The sequence below is a fragment of the Marmota marmota genome, unplaced genomic scaffold (assembly GCF_001458135.2).
Source record: "Marmota marmota marmota unplaced genomic scaffold, marMar, whole genome shotgun sequence".
Classification (NCBI taxonomy): domain Eukaryota; kingdom Metazoa; phylum Chordata; class Mammalia; order Rodentia; family Sciuridae; genus Marmota; species Marmota marmota.
The window spans coordinates 5,343,098-5,361,641 of NW_026000019.1; the positions used below are offsets into that span (position 1 = coordinate 5,343,098).

The following is an 18,544-nucleotide window of genomic DNA, read 5'->3' on the forward strand; positions in this document are numbered from 1 at the left end:
TACCACTTCTACAGAGAAGTACACACTGTGTTCGGATTTGAGAACATTTCAGCAACCATCTCATACATCCTCACTATCACTATCTTCCTATAAATCCTGTATACAAGGTCAATCAATCCTCATACTGGCTTTTAATAAATATTATTTTTTTCCTAATTTTGATATTAATGGTATCATTAAGGATTTTACTCACATTATACTTGTGAGATTCATCCATAGTATTCCTTGATATTGACTTTACATCATTGATTCTGTGCTACAGTATTCAAATCCTCAGTATATTTATGCATTACATTGGTGACCATTATTGTGATATGTTTCTATTTGAAATTATTAGGAATGATATTGCTGTGAACCACTTTGCATATCCAGGTGCAAAGTGCAAACCCATTTTTGTTGACTACATACTTAGCTCTTAAGATATGCCTATCTCCTCTGATGCAAGTAATTTCAAAGAATTTTCTGAAGTGGTTGTTCCAATTTATAGGCCAAGAAGCACTGTAAGAGAATTCCAGTTCCTTCACAGTACTGAAAGCACCTGCTATTTTCTGACTTTATATTCTTATAAGTCACCTAATGAACATCATCTGATAGTGGTATCTCATTATGCTTAATTTCAGCTCCCTGATATGAAAGTTTAATGCAATTTCATGAATGTTGGTTATATAGATATCCTCTTTTTGTCAAGTGCCTTTTTAAGATTACCCTTGTTTTATAATTTGTCTGTAGAATATTTTTACATATTCTACATATGAGACCTTCATTATTTATACGGATTGCAATAAAGTTTATAATATTTTAATAAATAAAATGTCATATAATTAATGACTCCTTGAGGAAAAATTTATGCAAGAATACATCATTCTTTATATTTGAAAAATAAATCTCAGATCTCATTTTAGATGTCATCATCTGAAATACAGTGAGCCAAATATAGTTTATGTCCTTTACTATAATCTTCTGAAAACAGTGTTTCCGATAATTAAAGAATTGAAGGACACTTCTGAAGGAATGGACAAGAAGACACTGTGTGGTAGAATGAATCTCAGGAAAATGTTGTCAAGATGTGGGCAACATTGACAAACATAAACAATGACTGGAATGGAAGTTTGTCTGAATGTGGGTACTACTACCAGTTCTTCCCCACCCCAGTCCAAAATATTTAAATGAATTTCTCTTGCTACCATACAGAAAAGGCAAAATAATCAATATTAAGGTCTTTTTAGTTATTTAGTTAAGATGTGATATTTAGAAGAGAACATTGAACTGGGAAGGACGATCCTAGGTCCACTCTTTGTTCTTAATTTTTTTGTGAATAAGCTATGTTGTTCCAGTATTTGACATGGGTAATCAATGGTGTATGCAATGACTTAAAAGTTACATTGATATAACCAAATGTAACTCTAACAATATAAATTTTTTAATGAGAAAAAGGCTGAAAAAAGATAGAACCTACAAATTTTAGTGTTATGAATAAAGAATAATCCTGAACAAGAATTGACCTAGTCACAGCTATTTTCATGTCTAGAAAAATGATGACGTTAAACAAGTAAAAATAGAAAAATATATTAGCTGTTGTTCCTCTGGGATAGTAATTTATTTCATTTCTTAAATTTCCAACATGAGCATTTATTACTTTTGTTATTAGAAATGGCAGGTTGGAACAAGAAAGAATATTGCTACTCTCTGTGTTTTCTTGTCTTATAACCAGTAAAAAGTTGATAGATGACAAGTCATTATAAGGGGGGATACCTATCTATGTCTCTGTGGAAACCTAAAAGATAAAAAATTACTTCTCCTTAAACATCAGAAAAAGTTCCTAAGAGCATTATAAACTTTAAAATGTAGATTTTAAATAGAATATATATTTTATAGATTTGTATTAAGTATATAGTATATAGTATTTACATGATCATGCATTTTATTGAATTGTTGAGGAAACAATAATCAGTTTATCATTTTGACAACAATGAACAAGTATTTTGCTTCATGTTGAAAGAAGTCTAGAGCAATAAGTCACAGATCTCAATAAAATATATGTGTGTATGTATAATTTTACAAAGCACATAAACTTTTTCTCTTACCCTTTTCATTCAATATGAAAAACATTTTCTCATATACTTATATTTTTGGATAGACTCCTCAAGTGTATTCTATATCAAAGGATGACAAACTTTTTCTGGTTTTATATTAACGCTGTTTTTCTTTTCTGTCCTATGGACTTGAATGGCTCATTTTTCCTTAAGCAATATTTCTCACTTAGTGTCATTATGGAATATTCTTTCTGTATTAGACATTGACTACATATTAATGTGACTTTGGGGAAAAATTTTTGCATAGTTTGATTCAAGGCTGAACTTGATTTGGTATGATTAAAAATGAAGCATCCTGTTTCTGTCTAAAAATAAACATAATAGCATCCAGTATTGATATCAGAAAAAGTATTATAATACAACCTTGATTGGGTGCTAGAAGAATAATAATTCTGGGATATTCCTACCAGAGTTATTTTTGTGCCTTGGTGTTTTTATAATAAACATTTAATTCTTCACACATATTTTGAAGTAATTGCTATGGGACAAGACCACAGTAAAGACTTTTCATAAACTATCTCATTTCATATTCACCAAATTGTAAGCATTTTGTCTGGGATAAATTCTTCTCCAGTGAGTATTTGGAGCTAGGACCCAGGTGTGTTCTTTTCATCTATTTATAAAAATTATATATCATTATAAGAATTTTGCAAGGAAATATTTTTAATATATAATATGTAAATTTGAAGACAGTTGACTCTAATAATACTATTTTTGTTTGGGAATAATATTTGTTGTTTTACTATTCTTTTGTTTGTCCTCTTTTCATTGTTTTCTTTTTTCACTTAAGATTGTTTTTCTTCAACTAATCTTTCATGAATTAATCCCATAACCCCAATACATTACTATGCCATGATAATCATCATGAGGCAATCATCATATTTTGAACATATAATACTGTAGGGAAGTTTGATATGAAGTAGCCAAGATTGTTTATTTCCAAGTAAATTATCTGTACACTTTTTATTTTACTGTAAGCACACTTGAATCTGTACTTTGTTTATATAATTACTTATAAGCCATCTCTTTGAATAAGGAAGATTATTTTTCTATTACTCCTTATCAGATTCCCCAACTGTGAGATTATAGGTAATAATTCAATGAAACTACATAGAAAACTTTGAAACAAATAATTGAAAATGACACACATTGCTTTTTCTTAAATTTACTACACTTTACATCCTTATTGACTTCTACAATATAATTTAAACACAGTTCACAAATATATTCTTTTATAGAACCAAAATCGTGTTTGACATATTTTCAAGACAACTTTCTCAAATATAATTTTGGAAATGTTCAACGTCACATGCTGTAGCTGGGTAAGCCATATCCTCCTTGCTCTGAGCTCCCCGGTGTACCCCTTAACCTCCCAATCGTTCAGGCACTTGTACTTTTATTCGGAATATTCAGTTACAACCACAACCCAATTTGACACTGTAGAGAGGACATGCTTTATGTATTCTAATCTCAGTGTTTTCTTGATCTCAACATATTCTTTATAACATGCACTAAATAAATTAAAATGTGTTTCTTAAAAAATTTCTTAGAATGTTTTTCATTTTAATTTATTCATTGCTTGTTTTTCTGGGACGATATATTGAAATCAAGGAAACAGAGATTAGAATAAATTAAAATGAAAAAACATTCTAAGAAATGTTTTAAGAAACACATTTTAATTTATGTATTGCATGTTTTTCTCACTCTGCATGCCATTTCTCAAAACCTTGACTATAATCAATAATGATTATAATGTCAGTGTCAACTCCTTTTGTGTTTATCTATTGAATGAACACATTTTTTTCTATAAATGAAGATCCCTAAATTAGAGTTTCATCTATCACCTGATGATCAAAACTTCAACCTATCAGTGGTACATCTACACAGTTCATTTTTGTTAGACTTAGAACCTCTACAGAAATACCTGTATCATAATTTCATATTCATTTTTTTCTTTTCATTTATATTTCACTTCATTATTAGTTTGAAACTAAAATATATGCACATTTAAAAATACAGAAACATTTATTAGAGTTGACACTGTAAGATATATAGGATCCTTAAATATAAAAAATTGAAGAAATAGTTTTGTTTGTTTCATAGAATGTGCTGGAGTTTGTACATTTTTATTTTAACACATGAAGTCCGAAGTTTTCAATTGTGTGAATGTCATTAAAATTGAATTAAAATAGCTTGAAAATTAAATATAGAGCTTATATATCCTTAAAATATATTTTCATATGTATGAAATATATATATTTGTAGATATATATGTGTGTGTATATATACACACACATATACCTCTACAAACATAACAGTTCTTTCAAATGTGTCATAATTGGTATATTTGTTGTTCGATTTAAGATTCTATAGGCATTCCACATCTGGGAAACTGGGACACAAAGAGTTAAATTAGACAATGGTTAATAAATTTATCTGTGAAAAAAAATAAAATTATAACTAATATTAGAGTTTTATTACCATTCATGGTGAATGAGAAATTAAAGCAACATGGATATAGATACAGAGATACAGCAATCTCAAAATTCAACAGTTTATTATTTTTTCATACATTTATTCTCAATAACACAGTAACAGAAACAAACAAACAAAAAAGATTCTCTGTAATGAAATAAAATGACCTTACTTACTCAGTAGTGACCTTGCCACTTTCTTGCTTTGGTTTCCCCTATGTTGCATGTGTTTCTTTCTCTTCGCCATTGTCTGTGCATTTACACAAGAACCTCTCTAACCCAGGAAGGATTGAGGTGGGGATACGGAAACAAAGGCATAGAACTGAGGTTGTTTTGTAGGACAGGGAGATAAATTTGCTGTTGAGGAGATATAGTACAGACACAAGCCAGATGGTTTAGACTTTGATGCTAACATAAGTAGAAAAATAAAATAATAAAATGAGTTTTTTTTAAAGTAGCTTGGCGAATGGCTCTGATTTATTGAGAAAACAAACAAAAGGCAATTTTCATGAGTTAATATTTTTTTTCTAGCACAAGTGGAGCACATTCCTATAATTCCAGTGATTCAAAAGGCTGAGGCAGGAGGTAGCAAGTTCAATCTAGCCTGAGCAATTTAGCAAGGCTCTAAGGAACTTAGCAAGACCCTGTCTCAAAAAAAAAAAAAAAAATATATATATATATATATAAAATTGGCTGGGGATGTTGCTTAGTGGTTAAGCACCTCTAGGTTTAATTCCTAGTACAAAACAAAAACAAAAAAAATATTTCTATCCTAAAAACAATTGCTCTATATTTGATAAAATATGAGACCTAATGTGAGTTTTGCTTCCATTATTTTCCCAGAAGATTTATCCCTGACCAAATGAGAGAAAGTGGAAATATATTTATTACTAGTATATATCAGATCCTAGACCTTTTAGTGATGTTTACCATCAAATGTATAATGTGAGTATGTGACAACTACACTGATCTGAAAGAACATTGCAAAATCTGATCTATATAATAAGGTTGATTCTTTGTTTGTCAGGTAACAGAAACACGGACGGGTCCTCTTGGCTGCAGTAATTATGACAACCTAGATTCTGTGAGTTCTGTTCTGGTTCAAAGTCCTGAGAATAAGATTCAATTGCAAGGTACGTAGGTAAAATTTTTATTAATGCTCCATGATTCTGGATGGAAAGTTACCCTGTTGTGATTTCTTTTATAATTTTAAAAGAAGCCATAAATATCATACTATGTGTATTTTTTTACATTTATAAAAGACTAATATCATAATTTTTGGCCTATATGAACATTCTAGGCCAGATAAAGAAAATGTCAAAACTTGACTTTCTTCCCTGATTAATATTATAGCCATTGAAAATATATCTTAGCAATATTATTCTTGTATATGATAATCGTCTCAATAAACAATGATTTCTGCATGGGCTCGCCTGAGATATGACTTTTTTACGAATAGATTCTTGTGAAAGTTAAAACCATATTTGTTTACAGTGTAAAATGAACTGTTGGCATTTTAAATTTAACTTAGTATGTCAGCCAATGCTGAATTTTTTCAGCTAAATAAAAATGTACTTGATAATATGTTAAGAAAATACCTGTATTCACATTATTTCCATTGTAGAGATTTGTTTTCTGATAATGGTGATGATTTGCCATGTTTTCTTTTATCATATTTTGGTAAATGTTTCAATATAGACTGTTAATCATAACAGCATTAATCATATTCCAAAAGTTCATATGGGTATGGATATTTCCTCATTTTTAAAGGCAAAAAAAGTTAATGAATACATATGTTTACACATTTATTAGTTGAACTAGCTCAGAAAAATATTTATGTTGACATTCATTGCTCAAAATAAGTTGAGTGATCCAAGTGGAAATCTTGACTAATTATTCTTTTGTATACATTTTTAATTTTGCATATTAGAGTTGTATGTACTGTATTCAGTTTTATATAAAAGCTATCTGATTTATTAATGTAATTTTAGATTTAAGTTATTGAAATATTTTCTCTAATTTAAATAGAAATGCAATATTACTTGTAATCTCTACTTCTTACTCCTTTCCGATGTATGGATTAACTTTCAATCAGAATTATTAAGTTTGATAAAAAATGACAATACATGCTTAAACCATTTTTCTTGGTTATTTTATTGGTTTGTTTAAAATATATATTAATGAGACATTGGATTTTATTGTCTATAAATCATCACAGTTTCAAAATAATTTTATATCATGAAACTAAAACCTCAATATTCTCTCCTAAAAAAGAAGAAAAGATAGGAACACTTTCCTTTTGTATAAATATTATTTCTATGCTTCTAATTTATATGATTCAGAAACTCTCATTTATAATATTCACATTTTTATTACTTGCTGGACCTGTGTTTTCAATTGTTTATTGTAATTCTGTTTGTACATGTGAGGGTAAAGAATCTTTCCAGGATTATTTTTGGAAACCAGTCTCAAGATCTTCAGCATCCTATCTACTCTTTGTTAAATTTGATTTGTATTACAGTCCCAGTATCATCTTGATTTATCTTCTCATCTTTATTTTATAAAAGAATTCAAACTCTTTAGCAATTCAGGATCAATGCTATCATCATGCATTCCTTTGAAGGGGAAAAAAATTCCTAAACCTGGGTCACTGCATAAGTCAATTGAAAAAATTGATATTGCTAAGAATCCACTTTAGGTCTTTGTCTACAACACTTTGTTAGCGACTTGGTTGAATGGATAGATTGTTATGGATATATATGTAGATGATAAACATAAATAGAGATAATTTGTTGTTGTGTGTATTTTTGTGTGATAAGTAGAAGATGAAGTTCTACAATGTTAATGAGATTGTTTGGGGATGTTTGGAATGCATATATATTATTGAAAGGAGTCTAGATGTGTGAGTTTTTCTGTAAAGATCATCTTCTAAAACTCTACTGTTATAGAAGAAAAATAATTGCTTGTAAAGTAGAATTTTATCAGAGCAAAGCAAAGGCTGCATTAATAACTACTGATGGCAATAACATTAGGCAATACATTCAGAACAAAAATCCATGACCTATCTACTAATATAAGAAATTGTTAATTATTTTGTCAATAATAACACCACATATGAAAAGGGTAAAAATATTAATTTTCACTAAAATTAATGAAAATGAAATCAAATGTTTGCTGCTAGTGAGAAAGCTGGATGTTTTTGCTTGTTTGACCTTGCAATTTGACTTTGCCAATAGAGTTTCTGAGCAGATGTTTTTTGAGAATTGACAAAACCATATCTATAACTCCAAACTATTGATGAAAATATATTTAAGATATATGATAAAAAGTCATAGTATTGGAAAATATATATTGCAATTAATATTTCAAGTTTCTCAACCCCTTATGATTGTATCTTATGAAACCAAGTACCTCTAAGTGAAAGGATACAGTAGTAATTAAAAGTTGCTTAAGTCTTGATAGTAACTTTTTAGTAAAATTCTCAGAAATTGAGAAAGTGAATGATCCATATAACTGAATTACAAATAATTTTCAGGTTAGTTGGTTTCCAATTTATTTCAACAAAATTGACAGGAAAAAATAGGTTACTATTAGATAATTAAATATAATTTTAAAAGATGAAACACTATGCAACTTTTTCATTACAACAATAATAGAATGATACTTCTTTATAACACTATTTTTATCACTATTTGTAAAAGTTAATTATCAATATTTAAAGTTAATTCTAGAGAATTATATGTTATTAGTGATTCCTATGGTAATCCCATAAGGATTTCTTTAATATTAAAATTTTTATTGTCATGAAATTATGTATGGCATATCTATAATGTAACTCTTTACATAATTTAGTTTAAATTTCTCAGGAAATATACATGCATACATGTATTTTAGGTAATCTCCCTTCATAATAGAAAAGTATGACTATGAATAAGGTGAGATGTTTATGAATAAAATATTTGAGGAGAATATTAGGTATGTTGCAATGAAGTGACTTCAGGAGAGAATATATGTGTGTGCATCTCTATATTACATATACTATTATTGTTTATGTTTTATTTTTTGAAAGAATTATTAAATGTTGATCACCAGGATTAAATTCTATTTGGTACATACATAGATATACCATAACATTTTAATATACACATATTTATAATATAATAGAAATGACCTACTATGGACATATTTAATGAAGGCAAGAAAACTTTTATGGCAACTTAATTATGTCCTTTTTCATCATCTTGTTTAAATACATTCTTCTGACACAGCTTACTGTCTTTCAGCTGTACCTATTCTGCTATTAATCAATGCTTCTTAATTCCAATTGATGTATTTTCACTCACAGAATATACACTTGATTGTTATTTATAATTTCTAGTAACTTACCAAACTTGTCTGTTTTCTTATTTAATTTTTGAGCATGTGATTATAATTAACTTTTAGTTTCATGGTTGAGAGTCTTTGGATCATTGTTGTTGTGTTTCAGATTTGTAAAGTGATTCAACAATATTAATGTTCTTTTTTTCCTTCAGAGAAGATTTCCAAAAGTATTGTAATCAATTTTAAATTGAGCCCATTGAAATTATGCTTCAGGTCTGGTGAAAGCTAATATGTTTGGCTTGTCTTGTCCCATTTGTCTTTTCTCTTTGGGTTTATAGTTCATCTTGGTTTTAGAAACCCCTACGTATTTACTATATCTGGCATGGCTAGTTCAAAGTGACAATTTTTGCCTTGTTACTGGGAAAAATTCTAAGGAAAAAAAATATGTGTGTTCAATGTTTGACTCACTCCCATGGAGTTTGATTCCCTTCTCACCATATTAGCCCCACAAATTCTTACTGCCTAGTTAACCTTTTAATGCCTTGAAACAGATTATCTTAAATATTTATAAGCTTTCCACTTGCTCTCAATGAGAACTTTATTTCAAAGCAGACATGTCCTCCAACACTGGAAGCATCCATGTGTTACTTCACGGCATGTATACCTGCCCTGCTTCTCCCATCCTGGTTTTTACAGTCAACTCCCAAGCTTTGTGATCAGTTTCCTAAAGAGTATCAGTAGACCTTCCCTAATGACAGTGTGGTCACTATTTCTATTCTCTTGTTTCTGAACATTTAAAAATTTTTCCCTTGGGCAACACTAAGTTACTCTGAGTTGACTTCCAAGGCAATTACCTCTCTAGGTATCATTTGTAAATTTTGCTAATGGTACAGTTATAAAATAACAAAGTTTTAAATGCCTTATCTCTAAACCTATTTCCCCCATTTTTATTTTTAGTTTGATATTTCAGAATCTTAGTTTCCATCTATGAGCATGAGGTGTGTGTACATGCATGCTTTTGTGTATGAGTACAAACACACAAATGTTTATATATATGTGTGTGTGTGTGTGTGTGTGTGTGTGTGTGTAGAGAGAGAGAGAGAGAAAGAGAGAACAAGAGCAGATAAACTTGTATGTTTAAAACTGAACTCTTTATTTATTTTTTTGCTGCCAATCATTCCTCCCCCAATAACTTCATTCTTTTCTGTTTCTACAAGTATCCTACACAATTGTAATGCAATTTTGTAAATTGCTCTTTCTTTCTTTCTTTCTTTCTTTCTTTTTCTTTCTTTCTTTCTTTCTTTTTATAAAATCAAAGCTGAAACATAGACCAATAGTTTGCAAATATCTGATCCACACACAATTAATGTTTTAGTAAGTGTATTGTAATTCTTGAGTCCTGGCAACACACACTCAGACTTATTAAGTCTATTTTTAGCTCTTAAAGGAATGTTTTCAGAAGAAATCCCTAGGTATTTCTGCAGTGCACTAATGAGAGAGTGGAAGTATTTTTTACTTTACTACTTGATGCCTCTGAGTCATCTGACACATTTCACCTACATCAAATAAAATATTGTCTAGTACATTCTCATTTTCCCATTCCATCATTATTTGTCTGGTTTAAATTTTGTAAAACCTTCTGGGGAAATTAATCATTTTTTATTTATACCTTTCACTTCCAGATAAGTACTACTCAGAGTATCCTATAGGATTAAGTCACTTAAATCCAAGTGAATTAATTTCATGCCTTTACCATCATACAGGAATACCAATTACATTACTCCAAATGTTTTTTCTTAACAACTCACTTATTCCATTGTTATAGACCTTGTCCATTGAAACAATACTATTAATTGCTATTTAAAGAATGTGTTCTTCTATTTGTGTGTGATGCTGTTAATGTGTTCTCCTTTGACATGGATAACTAACCTCTCAATATTGAGAACTATCTATGAAAAATGGTTTTAGCCTTCCTGAGCCCTATATTAATTGCTTATCCAATTAATTATATCTACTGAATTACATGTATCCTATTGTGAGAGTTATTATGTAGCTATAATATTATTATATAGTCAATAATTATTTTTCTTAAACATACTACAAATACTTTGTCATCTTCACATTTGTTCCTTACATAACAATTACCTTTCAAATGACAGGTATTAAATATTTTTTGAGACAGAATAAAAATTAATAAAAATGTGAATTTATAAGTGCATAAAGTGATTTTTTGGCTAATAAAGACAGAGTTTATCTGAAAGAATGATATAAGTATAGTTTATAATGCATTTACAAAGTAGACTTTTTTCTTAAATATTAATTGGTGATATTTAGTAAATCAAATTCACAGATAATAGTCAAGGGTACAGAAATGATGTTTTTTTGAAGGAAACACAAAAATTATAAAGATCCATTTCATCATAAATAATAATTTAGTGTGGGCCAAATTGTCCCTTAGTTTTGAATTCATTTTTATCCTTCTAATTAAATTTTCTTATGTAGCAAGAAATACTGATAGTGAAACCCTGATTTTCTTAGAATAATTGTGAAGCCCCAATATTAATTTTTAGTTTTTTTTAAATTGTTGATACTTTTCTAAAGAGAGTAACTTTATAAAACTTGAATCCAGAAAAGTAATGAGCTATGTCACTGGGGCTCTTTGTACGTGCCAAGGAAATGAACTGTGAAATAACTAAATCAGTCCATCTGCTCCTCTGTAGTCAATTGTTGCTACTCCTAAACAATACAAGTATATAAGTTCTGCATTGTTGAAAAAAATGGAATAAGCTTTACCAAGAATTTTCCAGAACTCTTTCACTAAAACCCATTGTATCATATGTGTGTTGCTGTAGGTTGATACTCTGAAAGGAAAATGAAGATATTAAAAATCATTTGAAATCAAACAGTGGAAAATAAATGCATACATATATTTTCAATGTTACAAAAGAAAAGGTTTTATCTACATTGCATAAAACTAACTAAATATCATGATTAATTGCAACAAAGATCCAATCAAATACATTTGAAAAGGTCATAGAGTCAGCATATGTGTTGAAAGAACTCTAAATGTTTAAAATTTTATAGATAACTTTATAATAATAATTTTAAATTATACACACGTTCATAATGTACTAAAATTTGTACTGTTTTTACTTAATGTTATAAATACATATTTTGCACTTTTTTCTTTATAAAGTAAACTTGTTTGATGACTTTGCTTATTCTTCAAGGGCTTCAAGTACTCCTTCCAGACTATCTTCAGGAACGTTTTGTACAAGCAGCTTTGAGCTACATTGCTTGCAATTCAGAGGGAGAATTTATCTGCAAGGATAATGACTGCTGGTGTCAGTGTGGTCCCAAATTTCCAGAATGTAACTGCCCTTCTATGGACATCCAAGCCATGGAAGAGAATCTTCTTCGAATAACTGAAACCTGGAAAGCCTACAACAGTGACTTTGAGGAATCAGGTATGATATATATTTTATACACTTTATCATTGACCAAAAGATGTTGAAAAGACTGTTTTATCCTATTGAAAGAATCTGCTGCATAGTTTGAAAGTTTTTTGTTTGTTATTATTTCAAGTGGACATTCATATTGCTTTTATTAGTGGTTATTTAGTTTTCTCCTGGAAGAATATATTGTCCTTTGTGTATTAATATGTGCTATTGGCACTATCCATGAGTGGATCTATTAGTCACTTATTAAAAGTTCTTGAGTTATCAACACAATAATTTATCAACTGATCCCTTTCATGCTTATTTCGACTTTTCTGGTTGACTTTGAGTTTCACTTGTGACGTGAAATGTAGGCAGCATTTGTTCTGCACCTTTACAGGAAAACAATTTTCATGTGTGCTCACCTTCAATTAACTACTCATGTTATCAAATTTAGATGAATTTCACGTTGATAGTCTGGATTTTTTGTTTGTTATTTCTAAATTTTTGTGAGTTCATGTATATGTCTTCAAAATTCTTAGTGGCTGCATAAACTTGAACAGTCTATCATTTACCTTTAACAGTCTACATTTTATAAAGCATTGAACATTAAACAATATGATTAAAGGATTCCTCAAAACAAAAATAAAATGTTGATAGGACCATATGTAATATTCATGATAAAAGAACTAAAAATTTCCATAGTATGGTGAATATAATTGTGTAGAATTTGGTCAAAATTGTTAGGCATGATTAACTTTCAAATGAACAATGAGAACAATCAAATTATAAATAAATGGGTAGTAAATAGATTTAGGAAAAGTTAACAGATTTAGATTTATGTAAAATATATTTTGATTTAAATAGTGCATTAAAACAGTTGAATTCATAGAAGCAGAGATAAGAATGGTAGTTATCAGAGGCTAGGTATAGGAAAAACTGAGAAATGGTGGACTAACTACAAAATTTTAGTTTAATAGGAGGATTAAGGTTTTGAGAGATATTTGCACAACTTGATGACTACAGTTAAATAATATCAAATTATACACTTAAAATTGCTATGAGAATAATTATTAAAATATTCTCACTACAAAAAAGATAGGTATTTGAAGTGATAGATTCTTTATTTACCTAGGTTTAGTCATTTCATGTTATAAATATACATCATAATATCAAATTATTCACCTAATAAATGCAATTATAATTTGTCAATTTACAGTAAAATAATTAAAAAAAAACTGTTACAGAAGGGGTTTGATAACCAAACAGACAAGGTTGGAGAACTCTGGAGAAAATTATGAATTGACACTAAGTTTCTACAACTGCTTTTCATGGGCCACATTTAACAACTCATGGCAGATTTCAAAGCTGCAAATCTATTAGCCCATGGAAAATCCTGCTACTCTAAGATAGAGAAACCAGAAGAAATATTTGTGGTCACATCAGGTTACAGAAAACTTTTGGGAGGCTTACATTGTCTTAAGTGTGAAGCCAGTCTCTATTTTAGACATTTCCCTTATTTTCCATTAAAATGTAGAAGGTGACTTCACCATTAAACTAAAAAATTTTCAATGGTAGAATTGTATCTTCTGAAGTGTTACAGGCCTGGAGATGCAAATAATTCACCAGGTCTGAAATTGAAAGTGCTCAAGGGCCACACCCAAAGCAAAAAAGAACCAAGTCCAGTTCATATCCTGAGGATATAATCCTAAAATGATCATCTCTCAATAGTGTCTTCTGAAAAAAATCATTAAGTAGTTGAAAGGATGATGTCTTGTGCATTGAAACATTTTCTTAAACACTTCAGGTCATTTATATATAATGGACATAAAGTCCTCATTAACTTATAGGAGTATAGATAACAAACCATTATTTGTTGACTATAAATTTGTCTATCTGGGCTTTCTGTTCTATTCCATCAGTCTATATGTCTTTTTTTTTTTTTAAGGACAGTACAATGCTCTTTTGATTATATAAGATTTGTAGTGTATTTGGAAGTTAGGTAGTAAAATGTCTTCCATTTTCTTGTTTTTGCTCAAGATTGCTTTGGCTATAAGGAGATTTTATATCCCACACAGATTTTAAAATTGTTTTCTAGTTCTGTGAAGAATGTCATTGATATTTTGATAGTGATTTAATTGAATATATAGATTGCTTCTAGTAGTGTGGACATTTTAATCATATTTATTTGGTCAGCCATGAGCAGAGAATGTTTTAAAACTTTTCTGCCCTCTACAAAATTTCATCAATATTTTACAGTTACCATTATAGAGATATTTCATCTTGTTAGTTAAATTTATCCCTAGGTACTTCTTTTGGTCACTCTTGTAAATGGAATTATTTTTTCTTAATTTCTACTTCAGATAATTCTCCATTGGAGTATAGTAACATTACTAATTTCTATACTGCAACTTTGCTGAAATTGTTTATTAATTCTTATAGTTTTTGATGAAGTTTTAATAATTTTATATGTATGAAACTGTCATCTACAGATTTCCAAATTGGATGTCTTATTTTTCCTGCCTGAATGTTCTGGCTAGGATTCCAGTATAATTTTGAATATAAATAGTTAAATTGGACATCCTTTTCTTATTCAAATCCTTAGACAGGGAGCCTTCAGCTTCTCTCTATTCAGTATGAAGTTCCTGTATATATGGCTTTTATTATTTTGAAATGCATGTCTCCTATATCTAATTTGTTCAGAGTTTTTAATCATGAAGGGATACTCAGTTTTATCAAGTGAATGTTGTATTGAAATTTGGTTTTATTCTTAATTCTGTTGTATCACAGCATAAATTGGAAAAAGTGAAGCCTTTTTAATAAATGGTGCTGGGAAAATTGGACATCTAAATGCACAAGAATGCAACTAGATCTTTATCTTTCACCAGCTTAAAAATCAACTTGAAATATGCATAAGAATCTAATATGAGACCAGAAATTGTGAAAATACCATGGTGGGGTGACAAGAGAAATGCTTCAGGACATTGGAATGAGAAAATATCTTTTGAAAAACATTGCAAATACAGAGGAACAAAAGCAAAAATAGATGGGATTGTGTCAAATTGAAAAAAAAAAGACTTCAGCACAGCAAATGAAATCAATCAGCAAAGTAGTAAGGAAACCTACATGATGGAAGAAAATATTTGCAAACTATATATCTAATTAGGGGATAACATTCAGAATATATAAGGAACTTAAAAAACTCAATAGCATATAAATAACTTGATTTTAAAATGGGCAATAGACCTAAATAGACATTTCTCAAATGAAGATTTTGAATGACTGACAGATACATGAAAAAAAAAATGCTCAACATCCCTAATCATCATGTAAATGCAAAGCAAAACCACAATTGGATTTCCACCTCAATCTAGTAAGAATTGCAAGGGTCAAAATGGCAAAAAATACCAAGTGCTTTAAGAATGTGAAGAAAAAGAATCCTTGTGCAGTTTTGGTGGGAATATAAATTACTACAGCCATAATGGAAAGCAGGATGGAGGTTCCACAAAAAAATTAACAGAACTACCAGATGATCCAGAATTCCAAATTCTAGGTGTATGTCCAAAGAAAACAAAGCATGTTAAAGAGACATCTGCCCTCAGTTTAATTCAGTACTATGTTTAATTCAGTACTATTCACAATAGCTAATAAGTAGAAACAACCTCGTGTCCATTGATTGATTGATAAATAAAATTTTATACATCTACACAATGGAAAACTATCCCACTATAAAAATATTTAAATACTGTCATATGCAAAATGTATGGAGCTGAAGGTCATTATGTTAAGCGAAATAAGCCAGGCACAAAAAAACAAGCACCACATGGTCTCACTTATATATGGACAAAAAACATATTGATATTATATAGGTGAAAGAAGATCAGTGGTTATTAGAGGTTGTGGAGAGCAGAAGAAAAAGGGGAGATGAAAGGTTGATCAATGGGTGTTAACTTACAGTTAGACAGGAGTCAGAAGTTCTGGTGTGCTCTTGCCCAGCAGGTGACTATAGATAACATTTACATTCTGCACCTTTCAAAAAGCTAAAAGAAGGGTTTTGAAAGTTTTCACCATAATAAAATGAAAAATGTTGGAGAACAGATATGCCTACCCTCATTTAGATATTTCACAATGTATACATGTATGAAAACATCACTGGCAATTTCATAGATATGTAGAAATTGTATGTTCTTATATATCTGTTTAAAATAAATTTAAATTGAAGAATAGTAAGCAGACAGTGGAAGTAAGATGATCGCAGTGTTAAAACGAGTAAAAAATAGTTTCAGAAAACTGTTACTGAAATGTTAAAGAAATGAAGAAAAGGAAAGATGAAGTGAGTAAAGATATTAGAAAGTTCACCAGAGATTTGGAATCAATAAAACTGGATTCAGGAACACTCCAAACAGAAAAGTGCAGTATCGAAAACCAATGACTTAGGCTGGGCTTTGTAGTTCAGTGGTAGAGTGCTTGCCTAGCACTGGGTTCAATCCCCAGCAACACACAAAATAAATAAAATAAACGTCCATCAACAACTTAAAAAAAAAAGAAAACAAAAAAAATGACTTGGTTTTGTTTTAATGGGAGTTTTGACACAGGACATGGCAGGATTAGTGAGCATGGGGACACAGAAATGGAATATATGAAAATAAAAGCAGCAAGGAAGGCCACAGCAAAATATCCTACCTATGGGACGCATGCAGGAAAGTTCTAATGTGTTTTAAATTTCAGGCATTGTAGTAGTGGGGGTCTGGCACAAAAAAAATGCAAAGACATAATGGATACAATTTACAAAAATCTGAAAAACATTCAAACTATGAATTCCATAAGTTCAGCAAAACAAAAGTAAAATAAATTTAAAGAAAATTACAAGTACAGAAAAAATACTTCGATATATCTAGAGGAAAAAAATGATTACTGTCAACAAAGGAACAAAAATGTAATGACTTAAAACAATCAAAAGTTTTTAGACAAAACTAAAGTGCTAAAAATAAATATTCTAGAATTACGTACACCTCAATGATATTTTCAGAAATGGAGGTGAAATAAAGATATATCTGGTGAAAACTTGGAAATGCAAAAGGAAAGATCAATACTTAGCAATGGCAAGGAGGCAAAATGCTTAAGTGAATGTCAGTTATGCAAAATAATGATTATAATGTGATATGGACATAAAATATATACAGGACTTAGTAAATGACAATAATGTAATAGTGGTCAAACAATGGGAAGACTTAACTATCCTAAATATTCTAAAATCCTGTCATTGCTGAGGATGTGTTAAAAGATGTAATTAGTTTTAGATTGATGTAAATAAAAAATCTGGCTTAACCACAAAAATATAGGAAAATGAATTAAAATCAAGCAAAAAGAAAATCAAATAAAAATTATTTAGTGATTTCTAAATACAAACATAAAGTAGCAAACAGGGAGAAAATCATCTTATCCAATACATAAATGTAACATAAAGGGGAAGGGTTGTATTCCAGATATAATCCTGCTATAAAGGTTATAAAATTAAATTTTCTATTTTGCCTATTATTATATATTGTAAGTAAAGTATATAATGATACTATGTAATTGGTTATAATGATATTTATACTTTTATTTATTAGAAACATTTAAATATAATGACACAGATAAGTGCAGGATTAAGGATGGAGAAATATGTGATGTAAAATCCAGCCCAAGGAATACTGTAGTAAATTTTAAGATACATTAGGAATACTTTTCCTAAGACTATTATATATAATATAGGAGAAAGGTTTATTATATTAAAGGAGAGACTTTGAACTCCACCCCACTGAGATAACAATATAGAATTTTAAATGCAGTCATAAACTCAAGGAAAAGTATTAGTGGATACTAACAGGTAGATTGGTCAATGTCATTAGGCCTTTTGTGCTTTATAATTGTCTATTTTTAGAGTTAGGCTCTTGCAGTTCCACCGAAGCTGGGAGATTAGGGATACTACCTCCTTTAATGGTTTCATTTCAAATGGATGATCCCCAGATCCTGGAGAAAGGCCTGTCTAGTTTGTAGATTTCCACATGAAAGGACAGAGAGAGAATGTACAATTGCCAAGTATCCTACAATAGATTGTCTAAGAGTCAGGGGAAAATAGACAGGAAGAAATTTGTTCAAAGTTTAATCAAGCTGAGAGGGATGTTTACAACCTCTAGGTCAAAAACCAATACCTTGGTCCCAAAAAATGTGAAGAAAA

At 29.7% G+C, this 18,544-nt stretch overlaps 1 protein-coding gene across 3 annotated transcripts in view; it reads left to right on the forward strand.

Moving 5' to 3' along the window:
• Window positions 1–18,544, forward strand: part of Brinp3 (BMP/retinoic acid inducible neural specific 3) — a 375,650-nt gene that overhangs the window by 239,113 nt on the left and 117,993 nt on the right. For all 3 annotated transcript variants that reach the window (XM_015491686.2, XM_048809819.1, XM_048809818.1), the window contains exons 5-6: window positions 5,595–5,700; window positions 12,118–12,354. In XM_015491686.2, coding sequence (XP_015347172.1) covers window positions 5,595–5,700; window positions 12,118–12,354 — 343 coding nt within the window. The remainder of the gene's footprint in view (window positions 1–5,594; window positions 5,701–12,117; window positions 12,355–18,544) is intronic.